The sequence below is a fragment of the Ctenopharyngodon idella genome, chromosome 5, assembly GCF_019924925.1.
Source record: "Ctenopharyngodon idella isolate HZGC_01 chromosome 5, HZGC01, whole genome shotgun sequence".
In the NCBI taxonomy this organism is placed as follows: Eukaryota; Metazoa; Chordata; class Actinopteri; order Cypriniformes; family Xenocyprididae; genus Ctenopharyngodon; species Ctenopharyngodon idella.
This window is the reverse complement of record NC_067224.1, coordinates 27,441,044-27,460,359: the sequence shown is the minus strand read 5'-3', so window position 1 is coordinate 27,460,359 and position 19,316 is coordinate 27,441,044. Positions and strand designations below refer to the sequence as shown.

At 36.5% G+C, this 19,316-nt stretch overlaps 3 protein-coding genes across 3 annotated transcripts; all 3 read right to left on the bottom strand.

Moving 5' to 3' along the window:
- Positions 1-870: 870 nt before the first annotated feature.
- Positions 871-7,192, bottom strand: gtf2h2 (general transcription factor IIH, polypeptide 2). The gene is made up of 15 exons (XM_051892704.1): positions 6,874-7,192; positions 6,405-6,482; positions 6,280-6,316; positions 6,101-6,187; positions 5,967-6,017; positions 5,831-5,885; positions 5,644-5,749; positions 4,930-5,020; positions 4,765-4,852; positions 4,560-4,667; positions 3,418-3,481; positions 1,676-1,779; positions 1,477-1,579; positions 1,353-1,392; positions 871-1,257 (listed from the first exon to the last, which is right to left on the bottom strand). The coding sequence occupies exons 1-15, from the start codon at positions 6,927-6,929 to the stop codon at positions 1,147-1,149; spliced, it is 1,179 nt and encodes a 392-aa protein (XP_051748664.1). The 5' UTR covers positions 6,930-7,192; the 3' UTR covers positions 871-1,146.
- A 150-nt stretch (positions 7,193-7,342) lies between these two features.
- On the bottom strand, positions 7,343-13,419 carry oclnb (occludin b). The gene is given in 10 exon segments (XM_051892703.1): positions 7,343-8,145; positions 8,314-8,355; positions 8,653-8,824; positions 8,979-9,077; positions 9,617-9,723; positions 10,708-10,875; positions 11,077-11,334; positions 11,336-11,717; positions 11,844-11,943; positions 13,377-13,419. Coding segments are annotated over 9 exon segments (1,371 nt in total). The 5' UTR covers positions 11,888-11,943; positions 13,377-13,419; the 3' UTR covers positions 7,343-8,046.
- A 1,051-nt stretch (positions 13,420-14,470) lies between these two features.
- On the bottom strand, positions 14,471-18,629 carry marveld2b (MARVEL domain containing 2b). The gene is made up of 8 exons (XM_051892702.1): positions 18,506-18,629; positions 18,081-18,149; positions 16,515-17,719; positions 16,327-16,356; positions 16,069-16,241; positions 15,765-15,936; positions 15,469-15,519; positions 14,471-15,126 (listed from the first exon to the last, which is right to left on the bottom strand). Exons 3-8 carry the CDS (start codon positions 17,691-17,693, stop codon positions 15,007-15,009), a joined length of 1,725 nt encoding a protein of 574 aa, XP_051748662.1. The 5' UTR covers positions 17,694-17,719; positions 18,081-18,149; positions 18,506-18,629; the 3' UTR covers positions 14,471-15,006.
- Between the last annotated feature and the right edge of the window lie 687 nt (positions 18,630-19,316).

Below are 19,316 nucleotides of genomic sequence, written 5' to 3'. Positions count from 1 at the left end.
TGTGTGTGTGTGACAGAGATTTGCAATTTGTAAACACAGAGCAGGATAAGAGTACAAGGGAGAGGAAACAGTCAATGACTCTGTAACATCAGATTGATCAGATCATGCATTTTACATTACAGTATGCCATGTGATACTGTAAAAAGCTTACCATGGTAGGGACTGCCACATTACTGTAACTCGCTCTTTTAAAGGTTAACTAGTCAACTGGTCAATAACAAGATTCAGTCATATGTCACAGCGAGAACAATTCATGCCAGCATGCTCTGTTCTAGCACAAAACCTCATGGCCGTGTTATACTTCGCACCTTTTAATAACGCACTGAATAGATACTATTACAAACATTATCGATTTTTGTTACGCAAGTTAGGAAATGTAAGTGTATTTTCTAATGTGGCATCTGTAGACTGTTAATATAATTATTTCCTCAACAAGGGTGATTTGAAACATGTATATTGCATTATTTGCTATTAAATGAACTGATACAAGTACTAAATTTAAAAATCATCATACTGTTGTTTTGGTGATTAAGCCAAATGTTCTCATTACATACTACAATAATCTTTTGAAACGATGATTATGTGGACTGAAAATGTGATGTAATGAAAGCATGGGATCAGATTTTGAAAGAATGACTAACTGTGTTGCAAGTGTGATCAGTTTGGAATTTTTTTTTTACTAAGTGTTTTGAAAATGTACACCTTACATGTAAAAATAGTACCAAAATGAAAAAAAAACAGATAGTCTAAACTGGAGTGGTTTGAGCAATCAGGCAAGTACATTAACATGGCATGTAAGAACACAGAAACAGCTGTCATGTTAAGTCTATTACAACTCAGAAAATAGAACACTGGAAAACAGTACAAAAATGTTTTTCTCTGTTGTTTTATTTGGTCCAGTGAGCCTCTTTTCCCCATAGGGGGCGCCCCTACATACATTTACAGCTTGAGCACATCTATGATGCATGTAAATAGAAAACCAATGTAATATGATGCCAATTGATGACGATTGTTGGGTTTCATTACCTTAACCCTCAAAACTGAGAATCTAAATCTGTGACTGATGATTCCTCTTTTTTTTCTTCTCCATCTCAGTTTTTACTTGTACTTAAGTTCATAGATGTCTTGTAGTCAGGCTATCTTGCATCAAGACGTCCTGTCAGTCTGCATGCAGCCAGGACAGCAGTGCAGTGTGTCATGTATGAAGAGATCACACTCCACGCAGAACACTTTTTTACATGCTAGACAAATAAACACCTGCAGGGAGGAGAAAACAAACAGGTGGAATGTTATTTTAAACAACAACCCTATTTAATGTTCACATACAAAAGATTTGAAATTGAAAAACCTACACTTTTTTCTTTCAACTCTCCTTGGCAAGCTTCACAGAACCTGAAAAGACATAGATTAATAGACATAGCCTATGAAATAGGCTGAAACGAGACAGACCGATCACAAAGTGATGGCGGAGCTCACCTCTCTCCCTTATACTCCTGCAGTGGGGTCTCCTGGAAAGCGTCCAGGGGGAAGAGGTGGTGGAAGGAACGGGCCAAGTGAGGAGCGGAAACTAAAGTCAGACCTGCACTAGAGAGAAGAGACTGTGAGAACTGAACACATCGATGCTCTCTGAAGATTACTGTAAAGATTGAAGAACAGGGACATTCGGAGGACCCACCACACACTTTACACTCCACTGGCAGCTCAGTGTATTTAGCTCTGCACTGTGGGCAGTAGTAGCCGCCGAGAGTGAGTGCTGGCTCACCAGTGCTGTCTAGGTGCCTAAAATATATTACAAAATGAATTAAATTATAATTAAATATAATTACACATATAATCTGTAAAACTATTTACATACACAACCGTTCTATTTCAAATGAATGCTGTTCTTCTAAACTTCTATTCATCAACAAATCCTGAAAAAAAATGTATCACAGTTTCCACAAAAAATTGTGTGACACTGAAAACGGGAGTAATGACTGCTGAAAATTCAGCATTGTCATCACAGGAATAAATTACATTTTAAACTATACTGAAGTAGAAAACAGTTGTTTTAAACTGTAATATTTACTGTTTTCACTGTATTTTTGATCTAATAAAATGCAGATTTGGTAAGTATAAGAGAACATTAAAAACATTACAAAATCTTACCGACCCCAAACTTTTGAACAGTACTGTTGATACTATAAATTAGATTTAATATTACACTATGGTAAAACAAATTTAACATCTTAGAAACAGATCATTTAAAATGATAAATAAATATACATTTGTATATTTTTCGATATGTATCAATACTAAAATAACTGAAACGGTTCCAATACGCCTTTTCTGCAGTATCGATACACCGATACCAGCTGCGCGGTCTCACGCTCTCTTCTCTTTGACAGCGAACTGACACGCACCCGCCTCCTCCGGTGCGTGAGGCTCACGCGCGAGCATGAAGCTCAACTTCCATAGGAATGAACTAAAAACGCTCGCTGTGCTCCGCTCGCTTCGCGTCAGTGGACACGCACCGCCACATATTGCGCATAATTTTAGTCATTCGCGCAGGTTTCGCGCTCGCACCATTTAAGCGTGCGCACCACTGATCTATATAAGTGGTATCTATATAAGTAAAGCCACTCAAACAGCTCGCGAGACCCAAATTGACTTATTTTTCGTGGCCTATTGCGATTAAACGGTCAAATACATACAAAATTATGTTAAAATGCCCGTCTTGCCGAGTATTCAGGTAAATATAGTCAGTTTTGGAACATAATTAGTTGAGAGAAAACGCATGTTGTGTAACAGTATATTATATCCTCCCTGCAAGCTCTTAAAAGGACAGGAACCTAATAAACCTGCTGCTGTCTGTCATGTTAATCAAAGAACAAAAGACAAAGAAAATCACTCACTGCTCTTGACTGAAAAAAAACTTTTGTAACTTTGATTAGGCTATAAGCATCAATCAGTATTTCATTTTTACAATGAAAACTATCCAGTGCTATTTTACATTTGATTACTTTCATTTCTGTATTATTTCTTACCTGAATACTATTGTTAGACCCACCTGAAAAACTTAAAACATGTTTATTTCATTTGTTTCTTTATTCTATTTTATTTATTTGTGCCACTGTTTGAAATTTGTTTATTTGTTCTTATGTTATTACTGCCTGTTTACTTGTCTTTTTTTTTTTTTTTGTAAATGTAGTTCAATCATTTAAATAAAGCCTCCTTGTGCTGTGTGTAAGCTATTACAACAAAATTACCCAAATTATCAAAAAATTATCTGTATGACGGTATGGCAGTTTTCCCCATGGTATCGAAAATGGTATTGAATATTGATATTTTTCAAGGTATCGTATCAAAGTTAGAAATTCCAATATCGTGACAACACTAATTTAAAATGATAAAAAACTAACTTTAATCTGTACTCACGACATGCTGAATGAGGGTTTGGCATCCTGATCAGACACTGAAGCTATGACATGCTGAGGGAAACCTAAGAAAATTAAAGATTACGGGGTTAGTTCACCCAAAAATGAAAATAATGTCATTTATTACTCACCCTCATGCCGTTCCACACCCGTAAGACCTTCGTTAATCTTCAGAACACAAATTGAGATATTTTTGTTTAAATCCGATGGCTCAGTGAGGCCTCCATAGCCAGCAATGACATTTCCTCTCTCAAGATCCATTAATGTACTAAAAACATATTTAAATCAGTTCATGTGAGTACAGTGGTTCAGTATTAATATTATAAAGCGACAAGAATATTTTTGGTGCGCCAAAAAAACAAACTAACGACTTATTTAGTGATGACCGATTTCAAAACACTGCTTCAGGAAGATTCGGAGCGTTATGAATCAGCGTGTCGAATCATGATTCGGATCGTGTGTCAAACCGCCAAACTGCTGATATCACGTGACTTTGGTGCTCCGAACCGCTGATTCGACACGCTGATTCATTATGCTCTGAAGCTTCCTGAAGCAGTGTTTTGAAATCAGCCATCACTATATAAGTCGTTATTATTTTGTTTTTTTTTGGCGCACCAAATATATTCTTGTCACTTTATAATATTAATATTGAACCACTGTACTCACATGAAATGATTTAAATATGTTTTTAGTACCTTTATGGATCTTGAGAGAGGAAATGTCATTGCTCCCTATGTAGGCCTCACGGAACCATCGGATTTCAACAAGATTGCGTTCCGAAGATTAACGAAGGTCTTACGAGTCTGGAACGGCATGAGGGTGAATAATTAATGGCAGAATTTTTATTTTTGGGTGAACTAACCCTTTAAAGATATTGTAGAAGAATACAATTTATATATTGTAGCTTACGCAAATACATAATTTCCCAGAAATGAATCAGGACTAATTCTGGAATGCTTTACATTAAAGTGCAGTGAAAACAAAATAAAATGACAAATTTTATCAGAACATTTACAGAATTCTACACATTTATTAAATACCTAGACTAATTTGATTATGCTTTCAGCTACCAACAAAAAAGATTATTAACACATTTCAGCATGTTTAAATAGTTTAAATATGGTGAAAATGACTGTGATTTACCCATGCGAATGAGGGAGCACTCTGAGGAGGAGCTGGCAGGAGGCGGCTTCACATGCTGCATCAGCAGCTCTTTAAAATGACTCTCATCCAGTATCACATTGTATGTTCCTGTTGGGCCAAGCAAAAAAATAAATAAATAAATAAATAAAATAAAATAAAACACTAGACAATTGAAAAACTGTATATAAAAAGTAAGACTACCAACCTCCGGTTTCTCTTGTGAGAATGGTGCACACTCGAACCTCTGCTGACAGGCCGATCACAGACACTCTGATTTTCAAACCATTCAGAGTCTGTTGATATAGTAAAACACATTTAACAAAACTTACTAACCATTACAGTTACAGCCATTTAAGTCACTGAAACTCACTTTGATAAGTTCATAGATGTTGGCTGGGTCACAGGTAGTGAGACTGCTGAAAATAACCAGGATCTCTTTGCTTGTATGAGCAGGCATGTGTCTGCATGAAAATAGAGATATGAGATATTACTGTGGTAAAGGGACATATAGATGACAACTTTCAAGCATACAGCTGTTGGTACAAATCCAGTACTACAACTAAACTGTAGACAACACATATATTACATAAAAATAAGTGGATAGAAATGCCAGGATGCACATAAATTCTAAAACGCTCAGAAAAACGTATGCTCTCAATTGAGGCAGATCTTTTTTTTATCCATTAAGAAGACATGAGCACAAAATATGATGGAAACACAATTCCTCACATTTATATAATAAGCAAATGTAAATCATGAATCCATTTTCCAACCCTGTTTTTGTCTTATCCTGAATCACTATGGTACGCCTATAATAAGTGTTTATATTCAAACTATTTTAGACCAGGCAGGACGACAACATCTGCGAAATAGCTCAGTACCCGCGTGACTCATCATAAACATAAACAGAGAGAAGTAGCTCCGCCTACAATGTTCCCCTGCAAGATGCATGCGGTTTTGTTAATTAACTGCTAGAGAGCTAAAAGTTACATAGTGTACCTTTAGATTCATAACTTTGGATAGAAACATACTTTATCTACTGAGTGCATTGAACTCCCTTCTAACCTCTGACATTGTGCCTTACTTCAGAGTCTGCATAGCCATGTTGAGAGAGTTGTAGAGGGACGGTTCCCCAACACACGTAGAGTCCACAGCTTTCTTCAGAGCTGCTATATGCTTCTTAGGGTTCCCTAGTAAGTGTAAAATAATGTGAAGTGATGATAATAAAGAAAACTTCTCAAAATATGCAATCATAATACTATCGTATCAACCTGCAAGATCAGTGAGCTTCTCCGCCCTTTTGTTCTTGGTGGCAATGATCCCTATCTGTGACGATACGGTACAGTTAACAGAAGCAGCACACTCTGTAAACACTCACAGACAGATGCACAGAGTCAAGTGCATTACCTGACTGATTGGATTCTGGTCAAAGTATTCCTCCACAAAGTACTCCATCAGCTGAAGAATGCAAAAGATTAATTTTGACAGATTTCATATAATGTTAGCCTTCCATACTCCATTATAGATGCAGTGCTACTAACCTTCAGGGTGGAGGTCAGCCTGTTGGGCTTCAGGTCTTGATCTTCCATTGATCTAGATGAGTCAATGATCACAAAGAGGTGCCGCATCTGGGTTTGGAGGCATTTTATGTGGTTTTATGATCAGTATAAAATATGAAAAATAATGATATAACTATGGAGGACAGTAAATTGCAGCTTACCATCCCAAGCCGAACTTGTCCATGACTCTCAAAAACTCTGCAATGCGATAGACAGACTGTAAGTGAGTATCAAACCAAGACACAATCAGCTCAATCTGATGTTTATATTCTGCATTCTGCTGCACCTTTTCCTCTTTGCCTGGAAAAGAATGTCCTCCACAGTAGCTTTGAGAGATCCAGACTCATCCTCCTTCAGCACCTCCCTGACAGAGACACACGTCAACTGGTCATTACAGCATATGTGTTCTCATGTACTTTAATAAATACCAGTGAGTGACAGTCTTGTGATGCCCTTTCAAGATTTCAAGCCATAGTTTCCGAGAAAATACCAGTTACTACAGAAATTATAGAATCAAATTTATTGTGAGATCTTTAAACGTTGTAAGCAGCTTTTGGAAGCTTTCTGTTATTTTTAAATTATATTTTTGATTTATTTATATTATAATTATATAAATGACTGTATACGTAATGTTTTATGAGTTTATTAACAATAACGGGTTTTGGTGGAAATTTGGGGTAAACGTTGTATTTTTTAAATAAATATTTTTAATTTAAAAAAAACAAGCATAAAGCACAACTTTCAACTTCTCTCACCATGTTCGTTCGTATCCTCCTTCCCAGCGTTTTGTTCTCTCTGGTTCTTCATCCATGATGTATAATTTTTACAGTCAGCTTTCTTTCGGGGGAATGTTGAACAGTTATTCTATTCTAATGACTCTCTCTTACGCTGTATAGATTTTCGAAATTAACCTTATAACAGAAAATAGAAGAAAAGGTCTATAAACTAGATCTTTGTATTAACGACATATTAATATGTAACTTGCTCAGTGAACTATAAAAACAACACAGTTCAGTTCACCCAGTATTTACGTTCGTGCAACCCTTGTACGTCAACCTATGATGTCCCCCGGTACAACATGCGATTGCGAACCGTAGTTCCGAGTTGTGGGAGGTCCTACGTGTTCCACATAAAGCCTAGATCCATAAAACTTAGTTTTGATTATGATTATCTTTTTGTTGCTGCCTTTAATTATTTTTATAAGCTGAAATACAAAAGGAGACATTTTGAAATTGAAAAGCTTTATTTTCCTATGTACATAAATGCAAGCAAAAATGTAGCCTACTGTAGGCGCTACATTCAACATCATTTGCCTGCCACATTAAAATTACTCAATTAATATCTTAAACATTTGATATAATAGTCTGAAGGAGGCTAATTATATTAATTACATAATTACAATTGAATTCACACCCATTCTCTAGGTGTGTACCTTAAGAAAACAATATTGCTGCAGAGAATATTGCTATTCCGGTGACAGATTAATCAGCAAGTTATACAAAAAAAAAAAAAATTAAAAAAAAAAGAAAATCCAATAAAACATTATAAAAAATAAAATAAAATAAAAACATGTATTAGAATGTCTGCTTGGAGATCCCTAAAACTACAACAAGTGGTCACAGTCTTGCTCATACTTAATATACACTAACCTTGGCTTGACTAAAAGTACTACAGCAAAAGATAAAAGGTTAGGAGACAACATCATTTAGCTTTAAAAACAATTAAATTAAATACTTCATAAATGCCACAATATTTTGAAGTTTAGTTTGGCTCAAAAGCAAAAATCTGTCTATACGTATAAAACAGCAGCCATCCATTTCTTGATAATAATACAGTGATACACATCTTTAATACAGAAATACAGATAAAGTCCCAAAGCAAAACCTTCATGTGACAATGTGCCTTAATGAGTTTCCAGTTCCAGGTTTTTATTGCCTGTGGTCATAGTCGCTGACCCTTCTTTTGAGGAGGGAGAGTTTACTCTTTAGCTGCTTACACTTTTTCTTCTTCATCTGATAGTCTGCAGACTGTGAGAAAGGAAACAGGTCAGCATTTGCATTAACACCTATATCATTATTATCTGCAACTTCATTATAAACAATAGCTATTTTAAAAGCTGTGACAAAATCATGCAATTATTCTGTAAATATTCTAATCTGAAATTTTATTAAAGATACAATACCAAAGTATCTTACCTTCTTCAAACTTTTGAGCCTGTTGTAATCACTCAGGGCATCCTTTTTTAGGGAATAAAAGCAGGAGTAAAATATATTTATGTAACATATTTGAATAATAACAATAATGTCAGAATAGATAGAGAGATCATTTTTTAAAAAAAAAAAAATTTTTTTAAAGGTGGAAGAGGTACTGTGAAAAATAGAGATTAAGTGACTTGGCACTCATAACCTTAAGCATCTGAATTATTGTGACAGACAGGCAGAGCTGAACAAATCAAGCAAAATCAGCATATTAAGAGGCAGAAGAAAGAAAGAGATCAAACCTTTAGAACTGTTTTCACATTATAGATTACATACCAAGAACTGTGGGCTGCCTTCCTGTAATCTGTCCAGCTCTCGATCTGCATCAGCCAAGCCCTGATTAATATCATCTAGCTCAGCCTGAAGACGCTTATACTCCATGTGATCTCTGTCAAACTCTCTCTTGTACTCAAGCCTCTCCTGCTCATTAATGATGGGAGGATATTCACTGAGAGCATGACAGCATAGAATACAGGTAGAGGAAAAATGTGACAAGAGTGATACTGATTACTTAGTCACAAATGCAGAGTATTTATAAAAAAAATAAAATAAAAAAAAAACATGATCCAATACTACAAACTATAACTTAAAGGTTTTCTCACATTTCATAGTCGGTGTCCAGCTCATCTCCAGATCTAGTGTCATAGTCTCTTAGTTTGCCCTTCAGTCCACTCAAAGAACTTGTCAAGTCAGAACCGCTACTAAAAAAAAAAGATATTTTTAATAAAAAAAATTAATAGAATTCAATAGAACTTTTGTTAATAACTTGGATGTGATGTTACAATTTTCAATATAAACAACAGAGTGAAAATAGCTTTCTGATTTTAATCATTTCAGTCAGTTCACAGTTGTGAAACTGGTTATTCGTGTTCACGAAAACACAAAATCCATTCATACAAGGACAAAATTTCCTGGATTCCTTTGCTCTGTGGCACCTAGTCTAGAGACAGACCAAAACTGGCCTAGGCCAATCATTGTCTGTGCTCACTTGGCTGATTGACAGAAGTGGTCGTTCTGCCTACAACATGTGACTTTGTGTACATTTTATTTACTATCATTCAATTGCATACATTTGCATAAAGATACTGTCATTACAATCATCAACCACTTAATAATTAATATCTACAGTATATGACCAATCATATTCTAAAACGGTCAAGCCCTATCCAGACAAAAAATTAATACATACGTCTACAAAAAGACAATAAGTAATGTATTTTCTGCTCTTCACTGAACCTACCTTGGAAGGTAAATTGGTTTCTGGCTGTGAACCATTGGCTGTGCAACACTGATTTGGTCATTGCGGTCCTTCACAAAAGCCTCTGGATCTCCAGACACATTATTCACCTGAAGAAAAACAAGGAAAGTCTAAGTTCATATCTGGACATTTTTAAAGAAACTTTACCCTAGGCAATAACACAGTAAAATAAATATTTAAGAAGTATTCAGTTCACCCTTCAGCTGTTACATACTTAATTTTGTTATAGCTTGGAAACACAATGGACATTTAATGTGCAATTTTTTATAATACGCCACCCTTCCATAAAAGCCAGCAGGACAACATTTTTTCATCTCAAAATATTTTTCATCATTTGGTAGTCTGTGTTGCTGTAGACCTCTTTTACTTCAGCTTATCTGTTTCCCCAATGCAGTCAGCCTTCTTTTTGTATGGTAAACAGTCTGGACAAACATTAAAGCCAGGCAGAACCGGTTCCACCACTTCCACAAATACCATCATGACATAAAGGACGAAACTACCACTGCATACATGATGAATTGTGTAAGAACAAAGCCAGTGCAGTGACCTAATAACACTAGAACATTGTCATTTTCTTGGTCTAACAATTGCCACCTACCAATTCATAGACTTTTAAGTCACTGTTAAGTGTTCCATGTGTTTCATCATGGAACACTTAACAGGATAAAAAAAAAAAAAATTGGATTATAATCATTTCTTCCGTCAAGTGAAAGTGCATAAGAGGACACACCCAGAAACTAGACATGAAAAAAACTTTTTGTGGAGATCTTCCTCTGCTATTAAGACTTTTCCAAGAAGAGAAGTTTCAGTGCTCTAGTCTAGAGCAACGATTCTCAGAAAATGGTGGAGCAATTATAGGCACCACATAACAACTCTTGAAAACAAAACAACATGCATCAAGAAGCATTCTGGGCTATATAATGTAGTAGTACAACCCAAATACCACAAAAAGTATCAAATTTCATGACCTCATGAATCCATGTGTTATACTAAAAGATTAAAAACACAAACTAAAATTAACAGGAAATAAAACGTATCTTTCTCTGGCAGAACTGGCTAGAGAAAATTCTTACCCATTCCCCGATGCCATGAGAAGTGAGGCCATCAGTGATGGTCTTCACATCATACCACAGAACGCGCTCCCTGCCGTATCTCCTGATCTGCCCTCGGGTCTTCACCGCAAACACAAGTAGGATGATCAGCCCAACCACCACCAGAAATCCAAGAACAACGGCAATAGCCTTGTAAAGAAGAGGAAAAAATAACACCAAAAATTAGATAACAATATAGAGGACAATGTGGCAGATATATTCTAATCTGCATAACCAGAAAAGCTGAATCTCAACTTACATTTCTGCACAATAGAAAGGTATTAAGTTGCATCTGATAATAACCAACCTGAACTGAACATATACTAGATTATGAAGACTGCCCATGCTCACCTCTTCAGGCTCCACTACACAGTAGTGGTATAAATATTGATTGAGGAAGATCCCAGAGGCCTGATCTTGGTTCTGGTATTGTGCACACAGCTGCAATATCTGATTATACATCATGGATCCAGACGTCTGAGAAGTGGGGTTAATAGCGACCAGGTACACAATGGTGGCGATGAGCATGAGTACAGCCAGGATGGCACAAATAATGATGGAGGCCAGATAGAATGAGGGAGACTGTGAAGTGTTTTGCCTCGACACCACCGAGGATGAAGATGATGAGCACAGTGATAAAGGTGATTCCTGCAATCGCGATGATAAAGCCCTTGCCTGTTTTCGGATCCATGTACATGCCTCCTCCATAGCCTCCAAGACCCCCACCATAACTTCCTCCATATCCACCACCATACGTTCCACTGACGGAGCCGCCTTGACTTCCAAAGCCCATCCCAAGACCGCCAAGCCCCATGCTGCTTGCGTCATAGTCCCATGCCAGTGTGGAGGCCACGCAGGCAAACATAGCCACACACATAATGATGATGATGATGCACAAAATCTTCATGACACCTGGGGGTGATGTCCAGCGGTAAAAGTGAAGCATTTCATCTGGGTGGTAAGAAGGTGTGCGATGGGAGGATCTGTGGTGACTGAAGGGACAAAGCGAAACAACACTGATGAGCAAAAGGAAACCTATTAACTGATTGTTTAAAAAAATGACAGATCATAATACCATCAGTAAGGAGTCAGGAGTCTTTCTCTAAAATGCAACTTACTGTCTGCCTCTATATGGAGGAGGGCGACTTGATTTTTTCGGCATGATGTTAGCTTCCTGGACAAACTTCACAGGGGTTTTCCTTGGACACAGAGATGACACTGCAAGAAAGCAAGGTAAATAAACCCAAGTGTTAATGGCAGATACATGTCAATACATATCTATTATTGATACTAGTCACTGATACCAAAGCATCATGTTATGACTCATTACTGTCACATGATGATACAATTTGAAGAAAAGATTTGAAGGAAATCATGAGACATTAAAAAAGACAAGCTCAGGCTATGTAAAATTTTATAAATATTTCCATGACATAGCCTAGCCTACAAGAATCAGGTGTTTTTGTTTTGCTGTAAACCTGGGAGTCCACTTACAGAAAAAATTACTGTTCCAAAAGTTTTTCCAGTCATGTTTGGATCTTTGGAAAAAGTGTTCTGTTTGTTGAAAACACAAAAGCCTTTGGCTATGATAACGACACACATAGCTCATGCAGCTCATTCTGTTGGTGTTTGGTCATACTTTAGTCGTGACCTAATGGTTAGAGAGTCAGAATGGTAACCTGAAGGTTGCAGGATCAATTCTCAATACCGGCACTTAATGTCATGTCACTTTCACTTATCAAACTGCTTGTGTGCTTGCTTTAAACTGTGACTTGAGAGAAGAGCACCTGGTCTCAAGAGATGAAGTTTTACACAGTTCCATGATGTGAGAAGGAAATAGTTTTAGTGTTTCTTATAAGCTTATCACAGATATATTTTCACCCTCACTTGTATACCTACACAGTCTAAAGAACAAACGAATACAAAATTATTAATGTTAAAGATGCTGTTGAAATAAAACCACTTCACATCATTTCTTTTAATTTTTTTTTTTTTTTGGAACGGTATGAACTTGTTTAAAATGACGTACTGAAATGACATTCAAATGACTTGTGAATATTGACTTTGGAATGTAGAAAATGTGTTTTTTAATATATTTCAGTGAACTACATGTGTTTGCTTTTTTGCAAAAAACAACACATCTCTGACACAAATGTGGGTTACACCTAGATCTAAATTGAGAAAATTTTAATTATACATTAATTTCACATCTTTAATTTAAAAAAAAAAAATGGCTGACCAGAGATAGAAGGTTGTAAGACAAAATTTGTCATAAATGTGATAGTAAAACACGGTTTTAGAGTTGATAGTCTGTGTTTTATGAATTTATATATTTGTTTCCAATTATATTTACTCGTACTGTTGTACTGTAGTTTAAGTGCAGATTCTAAAAATTAGGACACCTGACATCTAGTTTTGTAACCCAATAACACAAACATTAACAAAATGTCTAAATTATTAAGGTCTAGAGAAAACCATGCTTGCCAATAAAGACAAATAACACAACTATTTACATTTCTTAAAATTAGTACCGCGCAACATCCTTGTGCGTCAGTAAACACAAACCTACAATGGCTACAATATTCAACTGGGACTACTTAAACAAAAAATCAGAAATTAATAAATAAATTAACCGTATTAAGGAAACTCACCTTCTTCCTTTCGAAAGCAGTCAACGCTTGAAAAGATTTTTGTAACTCTTCCTCGCTTTTTACAGACGGAGTATTTATCGGACCTGAGAGCGCTCAGCCTTCACGAAACGCCCGCTCCTGCCGTCTCTCTCACAACAACACATCCCTGAAACCACAGGTACAGCCCCGCCCTTAACGTGTGACAGATGCAAGACGAGCCAGCTTAATTTGCGTAGTGATTTTCAATCACTAGGTTTATTTTAGAAATTTTATCTAACATAACTAGTAGTTTAGACAACAACAAAAAAAAAGGGATTAATGCTTTAGGACATGGGTTTTCAAACTGTGGTCTGAGGACCCCCCATGGAGCCAGTAGCTCCTCAAGTTTAGAGTAAACTGTGTAATAAAACGTACAAACATACAAACAAACAAATAACATTGAAATGGACAAAATAAAATTTAACATTACTGTATATAATACAGTATAAAACATTAAAGTGTACCACATTTGTAGAATGTAATTACAGTAATTAAGTAATAAAATGCTTGAAATTTAAGCATTATAGCATTCAGGGAGTTCCTGCTCCAATTTGAAAACAAATCCTCTATGTCATATGCACGAGTTGGAAGTGATGTAGAAGACCAACTGGATTTTAAACCTGTAAATGTGGGACTATAATCCACTCCAGTCATCTTTAATTAGAAATAAAATTTTTCAACATGTGGCTCAGAAGTGTAATTTAATTATGGTTTCAATTACCATTAAAAAAAAACATTAAAGCTGCATTTAAATTTTTATGCAATTATAATTAGATCATTGTTCTAGGTTATTACACACCATATTCAGTATTTATGAGGCATAAGGTGTGCACAAAAAAGGTATATGAGCATCTTTTGTTCCTGGAGTCCATTGTAGCTTGTAACTTGATACCTTTAGAGCTGTCAAGCCAGTAAACGCGTTGATTCCTTTACTGGAGTTCAATAACACAGATCTATACATTAACGCTCCGAGCCATGTTGTCTACCATGAACAGACATGTGAGAGGTGCTATGTTACCCTGTGTATAAACTTCTAGTTCATTATTTGTCAAAAAATAATGCCATTACAATGCGGAAGCAGGCCTATTTATTTTTATTTTTAAAAATGCTGAAATTTGAAGATAAACTGACATACGATAATACAAAATGTACATAAAACAAACAAATGTACTGTATAAAATACACAAAAGTGAAACTATCAATTAAACTAAAAAAAAAAAAAAAAAACCTATAAATATACCAAGCAATCCAGGATCATTACAGAGATACTGATATTTCAGCAAATACCACTTTAAGGGATATAGTTACATTATATTCTCCACTTAACTGCAGGTAGCTCAAAGATTACAGTGATTTCCTACTTCCAAAATAATAAATGTTGCTCCACATGACATGTCAGTAACTTTCATTCGATGGATTTATGCTGGGCTTTAAGTGGTAAATGTCCTCCATTGTACTCTTTTGCTCTATTGAATTCAATATGAAATTATTTCAATACCAACCAAGACCAAACCAAACACTCTGAAGATATAGTCATGGATAGTTTTGTTTCTGCCAGTCACTTCGTTTCTGGGAACCTCTGTGAAGTTCATGATAAACTTTGGAGTTCTGTCTAGCTGTAACCATCATTCCAGTCCATGACTTTGTCATACTCCTGAATTTTCTGCTTTATGTGAGCAAGTTTGTTCTTCAGATATTCACATCTCTCTCTTTTCTCCAGGTACGTCGGGTCCTAAAACCAGAAACAGGGAAAGTAATCTTTGCCGAGCACTCTCACACAGACAGGAAGTATGTAAACATGTCAATAGCTCCATTTATGTCCCCCTAACATTTCCAGTTTTTCAGTTTCAGCTGTCTATGGAACTCAAACAGTTCGCGTCATTCTTTTGCAATGACTAAAGAATGTAGAAAGGCAACTGGCAGATGATAAAGGGTTTAAAATGGTTCGAAGAAACTTGTAGAACATGGGTCATAATTAACCTTCTTTGGGAAAAGGAAAATACCAACGATTTATTCTGTTTATCATTTTTAAATGGATAGAAGTAGAACATATAAAAAGTTAAATGATACTTACAGCCTTTTTTCTCTTATACTCTTGAATAATGCTGTTGATTCTCTCTTGCTCCTATGGGAGGAAAACCAAGTTTAATATCTAAAATATTTGTTTAAATCAACATCAAGATTTTAGGTTATATAGAACGTATAAAAGAATTGTCTTTGGCTACTGTAATCGGTCACTAGTTTGTTTGTTGTTGTTGTTTTTATGTTTTTGGTTTTTTTTACAATGTACAAATATTCCATGTATTTACTTGATTAATATGTGCTAATAATTGTGAGAATTTGCAAAATGCTGTTTAAACCATTTGTTACCATTGGGGTAGAAGGCTGTTGTGGTAGATTCCTCATCAGATTATCCATTTCATCAAACTTCTGCGTTAAGACCTGAACCTCAGCATGAAGCTCTTTATACTCAGCATACTGATCATTAAACACAGCCTTGTATCGCTCCCTCTCCTCGTCAGAGCGGATTGTGGGATATTTCCTGCGAGGAGAAAAAAAAAAAAAAGACAAAACATATCAGATATAATCATTACAAAAGGGGAAATGGATAAACAAAGCATGAGGCAACAAACAACATTAATAAAGTTTGCAGTAAGTATTCTGTGAAACTCACGCCACATAGTCGGCAATCACCACAGGTTTGGGGATGTGGCCAGCAGGGATATGACCCCTTAATATCTCTGGTTCCATCATAACTGGAGCGACAGGTGTGCCATCAAATGACTCTGGATTGGCCATTACTGGAGCAGTATGGATGGGCACAGAGACACTTGAGCCAGCATCAATCTGAGATTAAAAAAAAATGGCAGATTACAACAACAGTTTCAAACTCTGAAATTGTTCTTCTTTATATTGAAATTCAACTTCTTACCATATTGAGTGGTAGCGCTGCTGATTTCATCTAAATACAAATAAAAACAGAAAAGCAAGCAAATTAGACTTTACTAGTTCAGATTTGAGATCCATTTACTGCAACTACTGAAATATGAAAATTGTTTAAGATCAGCAATATATTTCACTTTATTTTTTTTTTCAAAGAATAAAAGATTTGAACTTTACATCTTGTCCCAGTCTCTCTCTGCGCATCCTTGCAGCTTCATGTCTCCACAGCTTTAGACACACGCCTGCTCCCACGAAATACAACAGCGTGTTGAAAAAGAGGAAGATGATGGCAGCATTCTGCCCAGCCTCCGTTCGGCAAAACCCCGCATTGGGCCCAGCGTTGAAGTGTGGATAATAGCAGAGACCTCCACGGACTGTGTCTCGCACATACACAATTGCACCTGTCAAATAGAGCAATCCTAATGCCAAGTTTATCACACACTCAGTGATTGGCCACCAGCTGGAGTCGAGTAGAATGGTACGATAATACATGGTCACTCCTAACACTACTAGAATGATAGTCACTATCCAGGCCACTCCAGCCACCACGATGACAAAAGGAGTCAAGGGTCCTGAGTAGGAAATCCCAGTTCCTCCATACATCCCACCCATTGATGTTCCCCCATACGCTCCCCCATACATCTGATGCGACGAATAACCAAACATATTAAACCACTCATTATCCTTGTGCACGTACGCACAGACGCAAGCGAAAACAGCAGCCCCCAAAAGCAACTCCACACATCCCAAAATGCGCAAAAGTCCAGCCCAGGACTTCATGTACGCGTAGCGCTGATTGTACTCCTCCACCTTCTCACTATAAGTCATAGCCGTCTGCAAAGAGCGTCCAGAAACCGATTCCAGTGGCTCCCCTAATAACATGGCCTGCTCCTTCCTTGAATTGTAGCTGCCTCCAGACCCTCCAAAAGGGTCTAGGTAAGAGCTGGGGGCTGTAGGTGATGGTGCACGTGAGTGTGGAGGGGAGCACGGGACGCCTTCAGAGGTGGTGTTCACATCAGGTGGTGGTGGAGGAAAGGTCCATTTCTTGCTGCCTTGGTTGCCACTGGCTCTGAAGAAGTTCTTCACAGAGTCAGGAATAAAGCGTCGGACGGGTTTGATGTCCATGGCATCATCCACCTGGTCTTCAACATCACTCGGGTAGAAATCTGGGCCAACAGGGGGGTTTTCGGGGAGTGGAGGTGGTGGTAAACTGTCATAGCTTGATGCTGCCACTTCACCGCCAAGAGGATAAGGAACCTGCTGACCCCACGGCAGTGAGCCGATGGGCACCTGATCGTAGTGAGGCATATCTCTGACCCGATCAAATCGGGATGCTGACCCGTTTCCAGCTGACATGGGGATGATCCTAACAGCTGATTGAACTGAGGGTCAGAAAGTTAATTAACATATGTTATAATGCCTCAAGTCACATAGTGACATCATCTTTTACAAACATAAAAGTAAGGATTCACTTATATTAAATAAATGGCTGACACTAATAAGCTGATATATCATGTTTTATAACCGATAAAAGGTCAAAATTAATTAACAAGAAATAAATACATTTTTTAAAACACATGAAAAATTCAAATCGTTTTATTTAAAAAGTCGATGTATGCATTACAAAATCATGATCTACGGTATGAAAAATGCACAAATATATCGTTCATCCCTACATAAAAAGATTTTTAAAAAACTGCACTGGCTACTACAAAACCCTGAAATCAACAACGGCTGTCTTACCTCAGTACAGTAGTTACATTGCCTCAAGAGGTGAATTTAAAAAGGTGTTTTTTTTCCTCCCAAAGCTCCCTGGAATAAAGATAAACAGATGTATGTCACACACTGGCGAACCAGGGCTCAAATTTCGAAAAATACAAATTGTGCAAAAATGACTTTATGGTGACAATAAGCACATCTGCTGACATGATCCTAGCGCGGTTTGAAACCTGCCTGTCTACACAGACAGAACAAGAAATGAAACAGAACGAACGCATATACACCTCAGATCTAAATCATCCAAAATAAGCATATAAAGGAATACACTTAGGCTATTTCGTACTGCTAGTGAATATAATTGTCTACATTGAATACACGACATATGTTTGTCTAAAATACATATATATCTCTTTTTAAAAAAAACAAAAAAAAAAACATCGGTCTCATACCTGGTATCGATACTTTCACCTGTCTTCCGCCACTGGTGCTGCAGGTGAAGAGGAATCGATCACGTGACTTGTCCAGCCCGAATGTGTGATGTCACGGTAGAAACCAGTTTGACAAGAAAACGTTAGGTTAAACAATCCATTATATACACACGCATAGCTGGGTAGATTACTTATGAATTGTAATCAGTTACTGATTACAAATTACATGACAAAATTTGTAATCAGTAATATAATCTCTTAGATTACACATTTTTGGTAACGTAATCTGACTACTTTTGGATTACATTACTTTTGTGCTAACCCTTATTTGAGGTCACATATATTTTAGGATAATCTTGTACTATTTTGACAGATACAAAGAAAAAATACATTCCAAAAAATATATTCTATTCACCAACAAGAGCCTCAACAGATTCTTTTTAAAGTGCAATGTATGGACAGTTAATACTTCAAAATACTAACACTAATGCACCTGTTAGTGTTTGCTGATAGTAACACTGACACATCTTATGATTTTAAAACATATTTACATAAAATTAGGTAAATTTATAAAACATGAAAAACACATGAAATTCACAGCAATATCACTGCTACATCAAATACTTCATATATATTATTATTTCATATATATATTTTGTATATATTTCATCTACATTTCCCCTTTACCGCCGGAAAAACTCAAAGAATCATGAACGTATATAAGCGGCAGGTTTATTATGAAAAAAATATAAACCTTAGAAAAATGAATAATTAGGAGAATCAATGAATCGAGAACAACTTACTGCCCTTGTGTAAAAATATGTAATCCATA

Bases quoted from the DNA above. Each gene is read 5' to 3' on its own strand.
- marveld2b (XM_051892702.1), bottom strand. From the start codon at position 17,693: ATGTCAGCTGGAAACGGGTCAGCATCCCGATTTGATCGGGTCAGAGAT. The intron at 16,357-16,514 runs GTAAAGTTCAAA...ATTTGTATTTAG, and splicing joins GAGAGAGACTGGGACAAGAT to ATGAAATCAGCAGCGCTACC. The intron at 15,520-15,764 runs GTAACAAATGGT...TTCCTCCCATAG, and splicing joins AACAGCCTTCTACCCCAATG to GAGCAAGAGAGAATCAACAG.
- gtf2h2 (XM_051892704.1), bottom strand. From the start codon at position 6,929: ATGGATGAAGAACCAGAGAGAACAAAACGCTGGGAAGGAGGATACGAA. The intron at 6,188-6,279 runs GTAAGCTGCAAT...CTCCAAACCCAG, and splicing joins GACAAGTTCGGCTTGGGATG to ATGCGGCACCTCTTTGTGAT. The intron at 1,258-1,352 runs GTAGGTTTTTCA...TCCTCCCTGCAG, and splicing joins GAGAGTTGAAAGAAAAAAGT to GTGTTTATTTGTCTAGCATG.